This window comes from Bactrocera oleae, chromosome 5 (genome assembly GCF_042242935.1).
Source record: "Bactrocera oleae isolate idBacOlea1 chromosome 5, idBacOlea1, whole genome shotgun sequence".
NCBI classification, from domain to species: Eukaryota; Metazoa; Arthropoda; class Insecta; order Diptera; family Tephritidae; genus Bactrocera; species Bactrocera oleae.
Genome location: NC_091539.1, coordinates 12,794,149 through 12,807,580, shown reverse-complemented (window position 1 = coordinate 12,807,580; position 13,432 = coordinate 12,794,149). Strand labels below are relative to the sequence as shown.

The 13,432-nt window shown below is 34.1% G+C and overlaps 4 protein-coding genes across 4 annotated transcripts; 2 read left to right on the top strand and 2 right to left on the bottom strand.

Annotated features, from left to right (window-relative positions):
- Nucleotides 1–65: 65 nt before the first annotated feature.
- Nucleotides 66–2,389, bottom strand: LOC106614288 (inositol polyphosphate 5-phosphatase K). Its single transcript, XM_014229962.3, has 3 exons — nucleotides 2,367–2,389; nucleotides 2,232–2,301; nucleotides 66–2,165 (listed from the first exon to the last, which is right to left on the bottom strand). The coding sequence occupies exon 3, from the start codon at nucleotides 2,159–2,161 to the stop codon at nucleotides 674–676; it is 1,488 nt and encodes a 495-aa protein (XP_014085437.1). The 5' UTR covers nucleotides 2,162–2,165; nucleotides 2,232–2,301; nucleotides 2,367–2,389; the 3' UTR covers nucleotides 66–673.
- A 298-nt stretch (nucleotides 2,390–2,687) lies between these two features.
- LOC106614289 (uncharacterized) lies at nucleotides 2,688–3,364 on the bottom strand. Its single transcript, XM_014229964.3, has one exon. The coding sequence runs from the start codon at nucleotides 3,220–3,222 to the stop codon at nucleotides 2,767–2,769; it is 456 nt and encodes a 151-aa protein (XP_014085439.2). The 5' UTR covers nucleotides 3,223–3,364; the 3' UTR covers nucleotides 2,688–2,766.
- Nucleotides 3,365–3,633: 269 nt separating this feature from the next.
- LOC106614290 (PHD finger protein 12) lies at nucleotides 3,634–7,264 on the top strand. Its single transcript, XM_014229965.3, has 6 exons — nucleotides 3,634–3,799; nucleotides 3,977–4,167; nucleotides 4,232–4,659; nucleotides 4,722–4,984; nucleotides 5,068–6,647; nucleotides 6,699–7,264. Exons 1-6 carry the CDS (start codon nucleotides 3,758–3,760, stop codon nucleotides 6,871–6,873), a joined length of 2,679 nt encoding a protein of 892 aa, XP_014085440.1. The 5' UTR covers nucleotides 3,634–3,757; the 3' UTR covers nucleotides 6,874–7,264.
- Nucleotides 7,265–9,105: 1,841 nt separating this feature from the next.
- LOC106614232 (uncharacterized) lies at nucleotides 9,106–10,172 on the top strand. Its single transcript, XM_014229857.3, has one exon. The coding sequence runs from the start codon at nucleotides 9,316–9,318 to the stop codon at nucleotides 9,844–9,846; it is 531 nt and encodes a 176-aa protein (XP_014085332.2). The 5' UTR covers nucleotides 9,106–9,315; the 3' UTR covers nucleotides 9,847–10,172.
- The last annotated feature ends 3,260 nt before the right edge of the window (nucleotides 10,173–13,432 follow it).

The following is a 13,432-nucleotide window of genomic DNA, read 5'->3' as shown; positions in this document are numbered from 1 at the left end:
AATTCAATATTTAATCCATATACATAAGTACATATACTCGTACATGTACATAGATACGCATGCGGTAATTTTATCAAAGCTAACAGTTTTATTATTCATTGATAGAGGTAAACAAATAGAGTTATCGTAGTAAATCCCAACTGATAACCATTTCGTCGATTTGAGCTACGTACATACATACATATGCATGTGCGCATACATGAGTAAGTATGTTCTTAACAAATCTTTTTTATTAATTATGTTTAAAAACAATAAAATCAAATAAAATTATTCTCAAAACTTAAAAAACCAGACTAGACGCAGATATTGTGTAAAAGTAATAATTAGTTCAACAGGTAAGGGTTAATAGGGTTGTATCGGCAAATAAAAATTATTTAAATTTGAAAACACCATTCCATCGTCAAAAATGTAAACTGTATAACTTTTATTTAAATTGTTAGTACTTTTATCATTATCACACACTACATATAGAATGTTTTAAAAACGTGTCTAAATGCGTATTATTTGTTCTTAAATTGACTAAATATTCATAACTCGGAATACATATGTATGTATGTATACAATAAATTATTAATGTATGTACATGTCTTTCGCCTTGATATAATAAAAACTAAAACGTATTTAAATAAGTCACGAAATATAAACAAATTGCATATTAGCTAAGTTAAAAATATTAATTAGCATTTCCTCTGGGCATAACTGCACGAAATATGTTACTCATACCAGATACGCTGGTTACGCCCCGCATGCCAGAGTTTTGGAAATATATTAGCAAATAACGCTCGCCATCTCGCATATTGATGTCATCTGAGAAGTCGAGTCGAATGTCTTCTTCGTCCTGCAACTGTTGACGACGCAAACGCTCACGATTGCGATGTTGGTGACGGCGTGAACGTTGTGGACCTGGTGTTTCAAAGAAGGGATCTACAGGTGCGTCGGGTGACGATGGTGGTGACTCCGCTTGGTTTACATATTCATAACCGATATATTCATTTAAACTTGCGAAGTCCTCACGATAAACACCGATCCAATCGTGATTGCGTTCCTCGAAGTCATTCGGTTTTACATATTCCACTGTATTTTCTTCACCAATTTTCCACTCGGCGACTTCTTTAAAGTTGACACAAGGTGCTCGGTAGTTCGGATAAAGTTTAACGCTAAATTCGCTGCTCACTGGCTTATGGTCACTAATGTTATATGCTGGAAATGATTTGTATGATCTTTGTTCGATTGCTAATCTCTCGTCTGGACGTTTGTTGAGCGGTTGTAGAGCATATAATATACGATCGGTCCATGCAGGGCGGCGTTTTAAATCATAATTCGAAGTTCCTTCATGAAATTTAAATGTTGGTGGAAAAGCCGGTAAACGTTCATGCATTAAGTGAAATGCTTTTTGCAATTTCGTGCGCACGTGCAACAATTGGTCGCGTTCAATAAGTTCAGACAGTTTCTCATTTTTAATGGCAGCTAGAACTTCAGCAGGACTATCGTCGCCCATCAAACGAAAATTTAAATCGCCGAACCAAAAAACATAATCGTGATCATAGATTTCACGGTAGTGTGGTACGTGGTAGTGATGGTTTTCCATAATTTGTTCATAGTCCTCGATGCGCTCATCCAAATGTTTATCATGCGCAGCCAAATGAGCGACCACAAACGTAATTGCGCAACCATACAAAGAGAATCGAATACTCACTGCACCTTTATTGCCCCACATTCCTCCAAAACCGGTACGGGTGAATTCCGGTTCTATGTCACGCATATGTTTCACATGAACACGACGTACAAACAGAGAAAGTAATAACCCTTGCATTTGTTCTGATTTAATTACCACATAGTCGTAGTCACGAAGTAATTTCTTTATTTTGTGTGTCCAAGGATCTTCCTTAAATAGACCCAGCATCTGTTGTTGTGGTTGAACGTTAACCTCCTGCAAGCCAATAGCGTAAATGTCGGGCAAATCTTGTGTGTTCTGGTCATCGACACCTTGAAGACCCAAAAGTGAACGCAATGAGATATTGTCCGGAAAACGGGTGCCTACATTCCATGTCACCACATACACCGAGTAAGTTTCAACATATAACTGCTGTTGTTGTGCAAGCTGTTCCAAGTCAGATCCCGCCTTGGAAATATTGCCTGCCGTAATAGAACTAGATTTCATCTTTCTACAAAAATATAACAATAATTAATTACAAATTAAACATAATTATTATGTGTTAATCTATATTTACTTGATTTGTTATAAAGATATCTCCTTGATATTAATAAATTGCGTCAGTACGACGATACACTTTGTCAACACTATATGAGAAGGGTGAGTAATTTTTCTAAATGGTATAAGCAAAAAACCAGAGTCGAATACTAACCATAGCCAGTAAAATTGTTTTTGTTTAAAGCACGGATGGAATGTATGAATGAACACAAACATACTATTATTTCCATTCAAGGCCTCAAATGTCACTATCAGCTGATATACGCCTATGTACATACCCAACAAGAGTTATACTGGAAAAATTGTCACGATAGCTTTCTTTAATATTCTTTATTTATATCATTTTAATTTATCTATAAAATAATAGTATTTCTTCAAACTACAATCTTAAATTCTAATAAAGCTGAAGTTCTTCTGTAATGCAAATCAAGATGTATGTACATATCTTAAATCGATTACAAAAACAAAATCGAGATTTTAATGTCGTACTAAATTTATTCATTCGTTAATTTTCTTACAACTAAATAAATCAGATATATAAACGATTTTCCAACCTAATAACATTCATTTTGTATTGATCTTTCTAGTGCAAAATTATATTCTTCGTTTTCGTCCACCGACATTTGACGAGTCAACAGAGCTAAAATGCTGTCAACTTGCAATTGTGTTACTTCAAAATCACTTTTTGTGCTAAGCTGTGGCGCTAACTCAAAGGGAACGCCTTGTACGTATGGTACTGGTGACACGTTGTCCGATGCACTGGCGACATTAGTCATAGGTGGATAAACCGGTTGTCCCGGAAACCTACCCATTCCAAATGCGGGAGGTATAGGCGGATACATTCCTATACCTTGTGCTGAAAACTTAGTAGGATCGTGGTCTGAAGTTTTTCGTTCTATGAAAATGAAGTCGTCTCCACCTTCATTCAACTGGGTAGAATCCGTAGGTCCTTGTATCGCTTCTTCTGCAGAATCTGTGTCTTGTTTTTTCTTGGAGAAGAACGAGAGCATATTTTTACCGTATTGTTATAATATTATTAATTTAGCGAATTCCGATCCAAGTTAATTGTGCGAAAATAAATTTATTTTACGTTTCAATTACTTCAATTGTTATTGTTCTACTTTTGTTGTTGACTCAAGCGCAGTGTTGCCAATGCAATATAATTATCGTTTCCTAAGTAAAAATCTTTGACATGTAATGGGTTTTATTTTACATTAAGGAACTTAGATGGCGAAATATGTTAACAATTACTTCTGTTAATCGCATTAAAATTAAATTAAGATTTATGATGTGTATATAAATGTATAATATTAGAAATTAGGCAGCAAATTGTACATTGACTTTAAAAACTTACATTGTAAAAAGGTACTCTCAAATGCAACCCTAAATATAATAGTGGAGAAATCACTGAACACCTTCCTCAGCATCGAATTGAACAAATGTCAAACATTTTAACTGCAGCTAAAAGTCCTTTGGAATAATTTATATATTGCTTTGGACTTAAAAGATCTTTTGTGAAATTTAATATACGATACCAAAGCAAACATGTCGAAAGTGGAAGTGGATCCCAATTTGCCCATAATGGAGGTATTTATAAAGTCACTTTTAACAGCAAACTTTGGTGAAAGTTTGTAGTATATCTCGATCCTCATGAAACATTGAAACATAAAACTTGTATAATCCACTTTAACCACATAAATTATGAATATTTTTACAAAATCCTTAACTTTTATATAATACTTGTATATAATTTTATTCACATAGCAAATTAAAATCCTCATTAAACCACCTCCCTCCGAAGAAGAAAAAATTACGCTGCGGCCAGTGAATACCAAACATCCGTACTATAAACGACCTGGTCGAGGCCACAATCATGATCTTTGTGATGCTTGTGAAGAAGGTGGGGACCTACTTTGTTGTGATCGTTGTCCATCCAGTTTCCATTTGCAGTGCCAGTAAGTACACGTGTTTATTTATGTATGCATAACTGAATAATACCAATTCGAACGATCATTTTAGCGACCCACCGCTAACAGAAGAAGATATTCCAAGTGGACAGTGGCTTTGTCATAACTGCCGTATGACCCTTAAACCTACATCATCTTCTAAATCAAGTTCTGTTGAGCGCGGTGCTGCCGGCGCAGTAACCGCGGCACGTACAGACAGCTCTCGCCCGAGTACGCCATCAGTTGATGCCGAAACGGCTCCATTTAAATTTCGTAATTTACGAAAACGCAGCAGTAGTCGCGCATCTTTTAGCAGCGATCTGAGCAATACTGAAAAATATTTGTCAAAATTGCCAGTGGGTATACAACGAGCATTGGATCCAAACAAAAAGCCCACACCCCTTGATGAGCTGATAAAAGCTGCTAGTATATTAAATCCGAAACAATTTGAGCTGCCACGTGAATTGGAAATACATTCTCAATTTCCTGGAAATGATAAAGGTTTGTATAGATACTTAATTTTCTGTCGCAAACACATTTAACGTAATACATTTTTATTTTAGTGGAACCTATTCGCAAGAATGGAAATGGAAATAAAAAACCAAGCAATATACGAAGAAATTCTAAACCATATGAGTTGGACTCCCAGGGTTTGGTGCCATTGCCAGCTAAGACATGTTTTTACTGTCGCAAGTCTTGTAAGAAAGCTCCGCTGGTAGCATGTGACTATTGTCCGTTATATTTTCATCAAGATTGCCTAAATCCACCCATGACTGCTTTACCAACTGGTTTATGGATGTGCCCGAACCATGTGGAAAACTTTATTGTAAGATAAATAATTTCGAAATTAGTTTTAGTGAAATGAGTTTAATATATTAAATATTTTATATTGTATATATTTTTTTGTAGGATAATCATCTTGTCAACAGCATTTCAGCAACAGAACGCATTCGCTTGTGGGATAAGTTTTCACAACCTTTTGATCATGAATCAGTAAAAATGGAATTTTTTAGACGCGTTCACATGCGTAATCCTCCCTTTCGCATCAAAGTGCCAATAAAAACACGTGAAATAATTGAAATTCCTTCAATGGTCAAGTATCACTACGAAAATCCGCCCCCTCTCTTGCCGTCATTACGTGAAACTTTACGCTACGATATAGTTAAACGACGCAAATGTCTTCCTAGTTCTCCTGAAATAATATCAAAAGAAACTGTAGCTGAATCAGTTTTTAAAGACTTGGAAGCTCTCCAGAGTGCCAAAGCTAAATTTCGTGAGATTCAAAAAGAGCTGGGTCAAGTAGATGACTTGAGTAGCAGCGAAGAGGAGGATAACAATATAACAGAAAACATCGAGGATAAGAATGACCTAGATGTAGAGACAAAAACAGATAATGATATTACAGACAAAGAGAAAGTCGAAGAGGACGATAAACTAAACAAGTTAAAAAGTAATAAGAAGCGTAGCAAACGTGGAGATTCTACCAAAAACTGTTCATCAGAAGTACAAATCAAAAGCGAAGAGGACGTAAAAATCGATGATAATACGGAAAAATTGGCTACAAACCAAGCTAAGCAACAACAAGTAGTGGCTAAAATCAAAAGTGAAGATGAAGAAGAAACTGACGATGAAACAAAATACATTGCTGATATTGATGCAGAACTTCGCTATCTAGATGTCGATTTAATAAAGAAGTTAGCATTTCAACGTGTGCAACAGTTGGTGCAGGAACACCCCGAAATTGTAGTGCAATATCAAAATCGTACTGCCGCCAAAAGAATACGTGAACTTTCACAAATCGATCCACCTCAAGTATTGCCATCACAAATTCTCTCGCCAGAAGATGTACGGCGCTTATCCATAATGTTTACTGGCGAGACGTCCTCCATATTGGCCCAACATCAAACTGATAGTGATAACGACTTGCCACAGTTACATCCGGCTTTAGCCACTGCTGCTGCTATTGTTGCTGCTGATGAGGAAGAGCTGAAATACAAGCCACGCATTCGCACCGATGGCGAAAAAGCTTACGAAATAGCAACACGGCTTGAGTTAAAATTATTGCGATGTAAAGTTCGTGCGCGCGCTGTACTAACACCGCTGGGCGACATTTTAGAAGACAATCGTTGGTTTAGTAATGTTGAGTTACATTCGTCGTTTTTTATGCGTTATCGCAATATGCATATTGGATCGGGCCAAACTTCTGTTGATGTAAATCTTTCCCAAATTGGACATTGTTGTCGGATTTCGCCCAAACATGCAACTATTTTTTACGACGATTTTACAAAAACATATGAACTCATCAACTACTCGGAATACGGCACCGAAGTTAATGGACAGTTGTATTCCTGCGATTTTACTGATTATGGACCAACGCCGACCAAAAAACTTAAAAATGAGGACATGGAGTTACAGAAACGTGTTCAAGAGATTTTAGATAAACGTCGTGGTATACAACGCCAACATTACATAGTAGACAGAAATTCAAGGTACACATGATCATGAGTTTAAAAATTTAATTATTATGTTGTCTGTTACAGAATGGCTCCGCCAATGAAACCCGAGTGTAAATGTACTTTCGTTCAAGAGCCGCCTATGCTTGCCGGTGCTTGGGAAGGTACAGCTATACTTACGCATGGCACTTTAATACGTTTCGGATGTTTGTCATTTGTTTTCTCAATACCTGAATTAGGATCGAGTAATGGTCAGGGCTAGGAACTCGTCGTTGATTTGACTAATTCGATTAGCTGCAATAAGTCTTACTTTTTAAAAATAGCTCTTAACATATTTTTTTTTTATTTAAAACATTCACTTAGAAAATAATGCAAAATGTTATGTTGCTTATGTACTTTTCAGTTGAAATTTGCACAAAAAACTCGTGATGCTTGATAAAAAAAAAGTTATTCGTTTTTTTATTATCTACATATTTATTTCTTAGTATGACACAAATTATTTTAAATAAAATAATACTCTACATAAAGGTTAGAAACGTATAACTGCTACGTTTTCGCATTACGTAGATGCAGTTAAGCGTTCTGAAAATTGTAATAATATATATTTTACGAATTATATATATGTTAAATAAAGTTTAACTTAGATGAATAAATTTACTGTTTTATTTAAGGGAGGAGTAGGGTTCATGCGTGTAAAACAAGGCGCACTTTTATGATTTTGTTTTGATGAAGTAGTAAAAAACTGTTTTTAAAATCCAATTCGTAGCACCAGAGAATGTTAATAAATAGAGAAGGCGCAAATGTTGCTGTGCTAAAATGTAAATTATTAGAAGGAAACAACGAAAATGCGCAAATTCGAAAATTCAATTACACCACGTCAAAAAGAAATCTTCCCCTCTTTATAAGCTAACTCAACAAACTACACCACTCTAAGCAGAAATCAAGTAGACTTTCACCACCATATAAAGGAACGGCTAATATTATATAAATATGCGCAGATGTTCTTTGGTATTTGTATTAAGTACATTTTTATAATGAGGGAAAAAACAAAATAAATTTAATAATTTACAAAAAAAGTAAATAATAGATAAGTTATTCAACATATTTTTGTGCGTTGCATAAACAATATCTAATATGCAAAGGATAACAATAATATAGTGGCTAAATGGCCGTTCTGACAAAACGTTAAAAAAAAACAAATGACAACTTTGCTGAGAAACTTAGGTACATAAGAGCTCGAATACATATTGACGAATTTGGCGCATCGTCGCGGAGTTGACAAACTTTGTTTGAATCGACACTTTTGCGACAATGTCCGTCGGCTATGTTGTCACGTTTGGCGTTTTTGCAGTGCTTTGCTATTGATAATTGATTTATGCTCTTTTGAAATACTACGATTACGATTGGGCTGCATTTTCATCGTGTCGTATTTAGATAAAATGGACTAAATCGAAAAACTATGAAATAATAATAAGTAAACTTATAAATTTAATGCCATATATAGTGCATAATATGAAATAAAATAAATTAATAGTTTAAGTCGCTAATAGGACATGTTGTCAATTCACCTTTCTGAAGGGAACATCAGACAAATTCTTTAGTTTCTGATTTTTAACATCGTTGTGGGGAAGCAACTTGTGGGCAACATGCAAATGCGAGGAGATGGATGGTAGGATTTTCAGTGGTACAAATTGTTAAATTGAAATTTTGGCTGATTCTTCAATTTTACTAAAATCATTCACTTCATTTTTTGCCATCCTCGCGCATTTGCGTTAGGAATTCCACTTGAATACCAAATGTGGTTGACCAGGCGCACAGAAAAAAACGCAGTGCAGAGTTATAAATGATCGCCTTCGTTTATTTTAATTTTATTATATTTGTTCCCTCATTATATAAAAGTTCTTAAATTTCTATTATTTCTTGTTATTATTCTAATTTTCCTTAATACGCATGCCAAAGAACATTTGCGCATACATACATTTGCCGTTCCCTTAAAAGGTGGTGAAAATTTGCTTGGTTCCTTTTTAAAGTGGAGTAGCTTATCATGAGGGGAAGGTTCCTTTTTGACGTAGTGTAATTTAATTTTCGAATTTGCGCATTTTCGTTGTGCCCTTCTAATAATTTACATTTTAGCACAGCTAATATTTCTCTATTTATTAACATTCTCTGCCACGACAGTCGGTCTACGTAACTGGAGCGGACCTAGATTTTATCCGGCCAAGTACTGTCAAATCGGCAGAATTCTGTCGCTACAACAATATAAACTATCCTATCTTTTAATTTGGATAAACAAGTATCTGTAGCATGTTTATTTGCTTCAGCGTTTATATGCATTTAACAATTTTAAAATTTTTAATTCCTCCTACGTTAACATTGACATTTTTAATTTTCTCACAGACTATTATTTTTGACAGCAGTGTGTTTCATCGTTAATTTTCCTTATCAATCTTAACGAAATTTTAGTGAACAGCTGGTAATTTTTCCATAGCGCTGCCGCTATCAAAAGCTTGCGTTAAGCAAGTTTGGATCAGAATTTAGAATTGAAGCAATATTCTTCATCAACATATCCAAGAAAGCAATACTAACAAAATCAAGTTTGCATATACATATATACATGCTAGACGTTTTAGATAGTTCTAGTGTTTACGTATTATTATTTTAATTTTATTGCGTATAAATTAATACTTCGTGATGAGCTTGTGAAATGAACGCATTGCGTAACCTCTTCAGCACGAGGACACTAAATAGTGTAAGGCAACATGGCCAAAATGTCCTCTTTAATATTGCACAACCAGTTGATGGTGCACCGGCGGTTGCACCAATTGCCGACTTCGATGAAGGTATTGATAGAGGAGTACGTCAACCGCTGAAAATACCAAAATCCATTCTCGATGCAACTACTTTTATTGGTAAAAAGTTTGGTGAAACAACTGCCAACTCCTCTGGCTCGATTTCACCAACTACGTTAAAACGTTTGCGTTGCATGGAGCGCAAGGTTGAGTTAGTTTATCGCTGTAAACTGTGCAACACACGTAACAGCAAACTGGTGTCTGAAGCTGCATACAGAAGCGGTGTGGTAATTCTCCAATGTGACGGTTGTTCTGTGAACCATTTAATAGCCGACCATTCTGGATGGTTTGCCAAAACCAAAGGCAAAAGTTTTGACCAAGTGCTAGCGGAACGAGGTGATCGCGTTAAGGTCGTCAAAGTAAATGAAAAAGGTGAATTTATTTAGCGGCAAGCAACAAGAAAGTAACTTACAATGAACTTTAATTTCATGTATTGCAATAAATTTTAAACACTGCTGCACAAAATATCATAAATAACAATTTTGTTATTAATTGAACAAAGTGTTTAAAACACAGTAGATAAAGTAAAAGTCATATTTTTTCCTTTGCATGTGGTACAATGCTTTAAATTGAATTGTGTATAAGAACAGTGCAACAAATTTGGGTTGCATCTTTATTTATGTATTTTGAATTAACTTATTGGAATGTAATGTATTATAAATAGAAAATTAATAAAAAAGAGCAATAAAAATATTAAAGCAAAACAGCGAAATATTAGCAATCAATAATTTATTTCATTTTAAAATACACGTGACTACAATTTTTTGTTGAATCATTTCCCATAATGTACATACATATGTATGTATATACTACAAACATATTATCTATACAAATTCTACCTTCGAAATGTATATACGTACATACATACAGATGTATATGTATACCGAGAACAAATTTTAGCAACGGCATTGCCTATTAGAATAAATAATTTTTGTATTGGGATATGTGTATTATATGCATTAATTAATGAAGTATTTGCAAAAGCGATCTTCATACATTACAGCTAGAAATAAAATTGAACACTCTTATTTGGCATTATTTGCTATATTGAAGTGTTTACATGAGTATTTTATCACCATTCGGTAAGTCACTGGTTTAAAACTTAGCTGAGAAGTGATATAAGAAGTTTTCTCGAAGAGGGGTTGAATTTACATGTATTTCACAATCTGATATGAATTTCATAATAACTTATAAAAGTCTTTATAATGCTGCTGCTAAAATGCAGACGCTACTAAAAAGTAATTTTAGCACACTTTTGACGGAAATCTCACACTAAACATATTCATTTTCCGAAGGTTAAAAATATTTTATTACTGTTTTTAAACTCTTTAATATCAATATGATTTAATAATGATTCATTAAAGCTTTGGGAAATAAAATTAATTGTGATTATAATCTAATTGTGCTGATAACTGCATATGTACATATTTATGTATTCAAATGATAATCCAATAGCGTGGGTTGTTGTGGAGCGCGTATAAATGATTTGTGATAAGATAAAAGTTGGCCGTAGTTAGTCAGTGTTGTTGACGATCTATGTAGCTGTGATAATGTACCTGTTAATATTTACGAAAGTATGTTGTTCATGATTTCATTTGGCGTGAATAATTGTTGCATACTCATTAACCAATTGGTGAACATTAATAAAATAGTTCAAAGTTAACGAAATAATATTGCTACTACTTCAGAATCTACCAACAGTTATAGAAAAGAATGCAAATTTGAACAGATCTTAATGAACATACATATATAGATAATGAAAATACATATATAGTTCTACTAATATGCAGATCCGGACACGATAGTAAGTACTAAGAACGGCTCCCATTATCTTAAATATTCATCATTTCCGCTTACTCCCGTTAATACGGCTTGTATGTATGTTAGAAAATATCTAGAACGCCCACAATATACTATCCAGGTAATCATTGAAGCAACAACTTTTTGCAAATAATCAGATCAACTCAATCAGAATAAATACTTATATACATATGTATATCTAAACTCTACTACTCTTATCAAAACACTTCGGGCATCATTAAAATAATCTATAGGTGAATCTATGCTATTTAAAAGAAAGTCGTTTTAGTTTCACTATTTATAACTCAAAAACGGCTGAACCGATTTGGCTGAAAATTGGTGGTGACGTAGCTTAGAACCCGGGGACGGACATAGGATACCTTTATGTTAAAAGCACCATTCGACTTTTTTCTAATACTTAAATTTTTAAATTCGTGATATCTTTCGAATGGAATTTCCGAATCGAATAATACAAAAAGTTGTATAAAGCTATCGAATCAGTCTTGAATATGAAGTAATTAGTTATGATAAGGATTAATAATAAGGTACAATACAATAAAGAGCTATTACAGAGGCGATATCTTAATTATTATTAATTTTTTTAATAAAAGAATTCTTATTGTGACGTAACAATAACAGTAAGACTTAACTGACCATTTCGGATTCCGAGTTAAGCGTCCCGGTCATTCGGTGTATTAAATAAAATTGTATTGCTCTCTCACCTATTATATATCGCGATTTTTAGTGAATTATATTGATTTTTAAAAATTGATTCGAATTGATTTTGCTGGTTCACCTAAAGGTTGTTTGTATCACCTAAAACTAATCGAGATAGATATTATATATAAATGATCAGGATGACGAGACTTGTTGAAATCCGGATGTATGTCTGTCCGTCCGTTCATCCGCCAGTCTGTCTGTGTAAGCTGTAACTTGAGTAAAAATTAAGATATCTTGATGAAACTTGATACACGTGTTCCTTGGTAAAAAAGGAAAAGACGAGTTCGTAATTAAGGAAGGCTTCCAGTGATTTGAAAATCTTGAATCTTGGGCGTGGCCACGCACCCTAATAAGTATATATCTCCGAAACCAAAAAAGCTATGTATATCACCCAAATTTGTAAACAACAAATATTTTCAACCCTTCTTACAATAGTGTGAAAAAAAGGTGAAATCGGATGATGAGCCCATCCACTTGCCATATATCGGGTTTGTTAAAAACGACTAAAACTGTGATAAATCAGTAACTAAATCCGTCAGTGACATTAAATTTTTTACCTAGGTTGGCACAAAGGACTTTATTGGAGCCGGTTTTTAGGTGAAATCGCATATCTCGGGACCTGCTCGACTGATTTCAACTAAATTCATTACAGAACATTTTACAATATTCCCATGTTACAGTGGGAAAATGGAGGAAATTCCATTTGATTATTTTACATTCCAGTTTTCAAATAAAGCGCCAATTAATATATGGGAATAAAACTTTGCACGAATAGTCCCTCTAAAGTATGTCACCTTATGACCAAAAATTGTCCAAATCGAACTAAAACTGTTCAAGCTCCTAGGTACCGAATATGTGGACCCCCAGTGCCTATAGTGGACTTTTTAGCGAAAATATCGGTCAATATGGGAGATAGTATGTCTGAGTGTCAAAAATGGGTTGAGTCGGGTCAATATTTCCTTTAGCCCCCATATACCTAATATAAAGATATTCGAATTCAAACTCAGTGAGCATTTTCTTATGAAATAGTATGTTGTATTGGCAAAAATAGACAAAATCGAGTCAATACTGCCCCTATCTATTAAACACCTAACATAAGATTTTCAACTTCCGGTTGGCCTTATACCATATATTATACATATATCAGTAAATATGTAAGATATCTTAACAAAATTAACTGATTAATATTGGATATACTATAGTTCAAAGTATAATATTGGATATACTATAGTTTAATGCTGAAAATATGTGAATTTAGTTTACGAATTATCCCAACTCTCAAATACTAATATGATTTTCGTTATTTTATCAAACTTTTTGCCGAACATGTCAATGTGTGAGTTATAAATTTATAAAATTTCTTGAAAATATGATCTCGAGTATACCTCAGCAATGTCAAAATTAACTCAATTAGCCCTTCCTTTTCTTTGTCCCCAAAAGCCGACTTTCCAC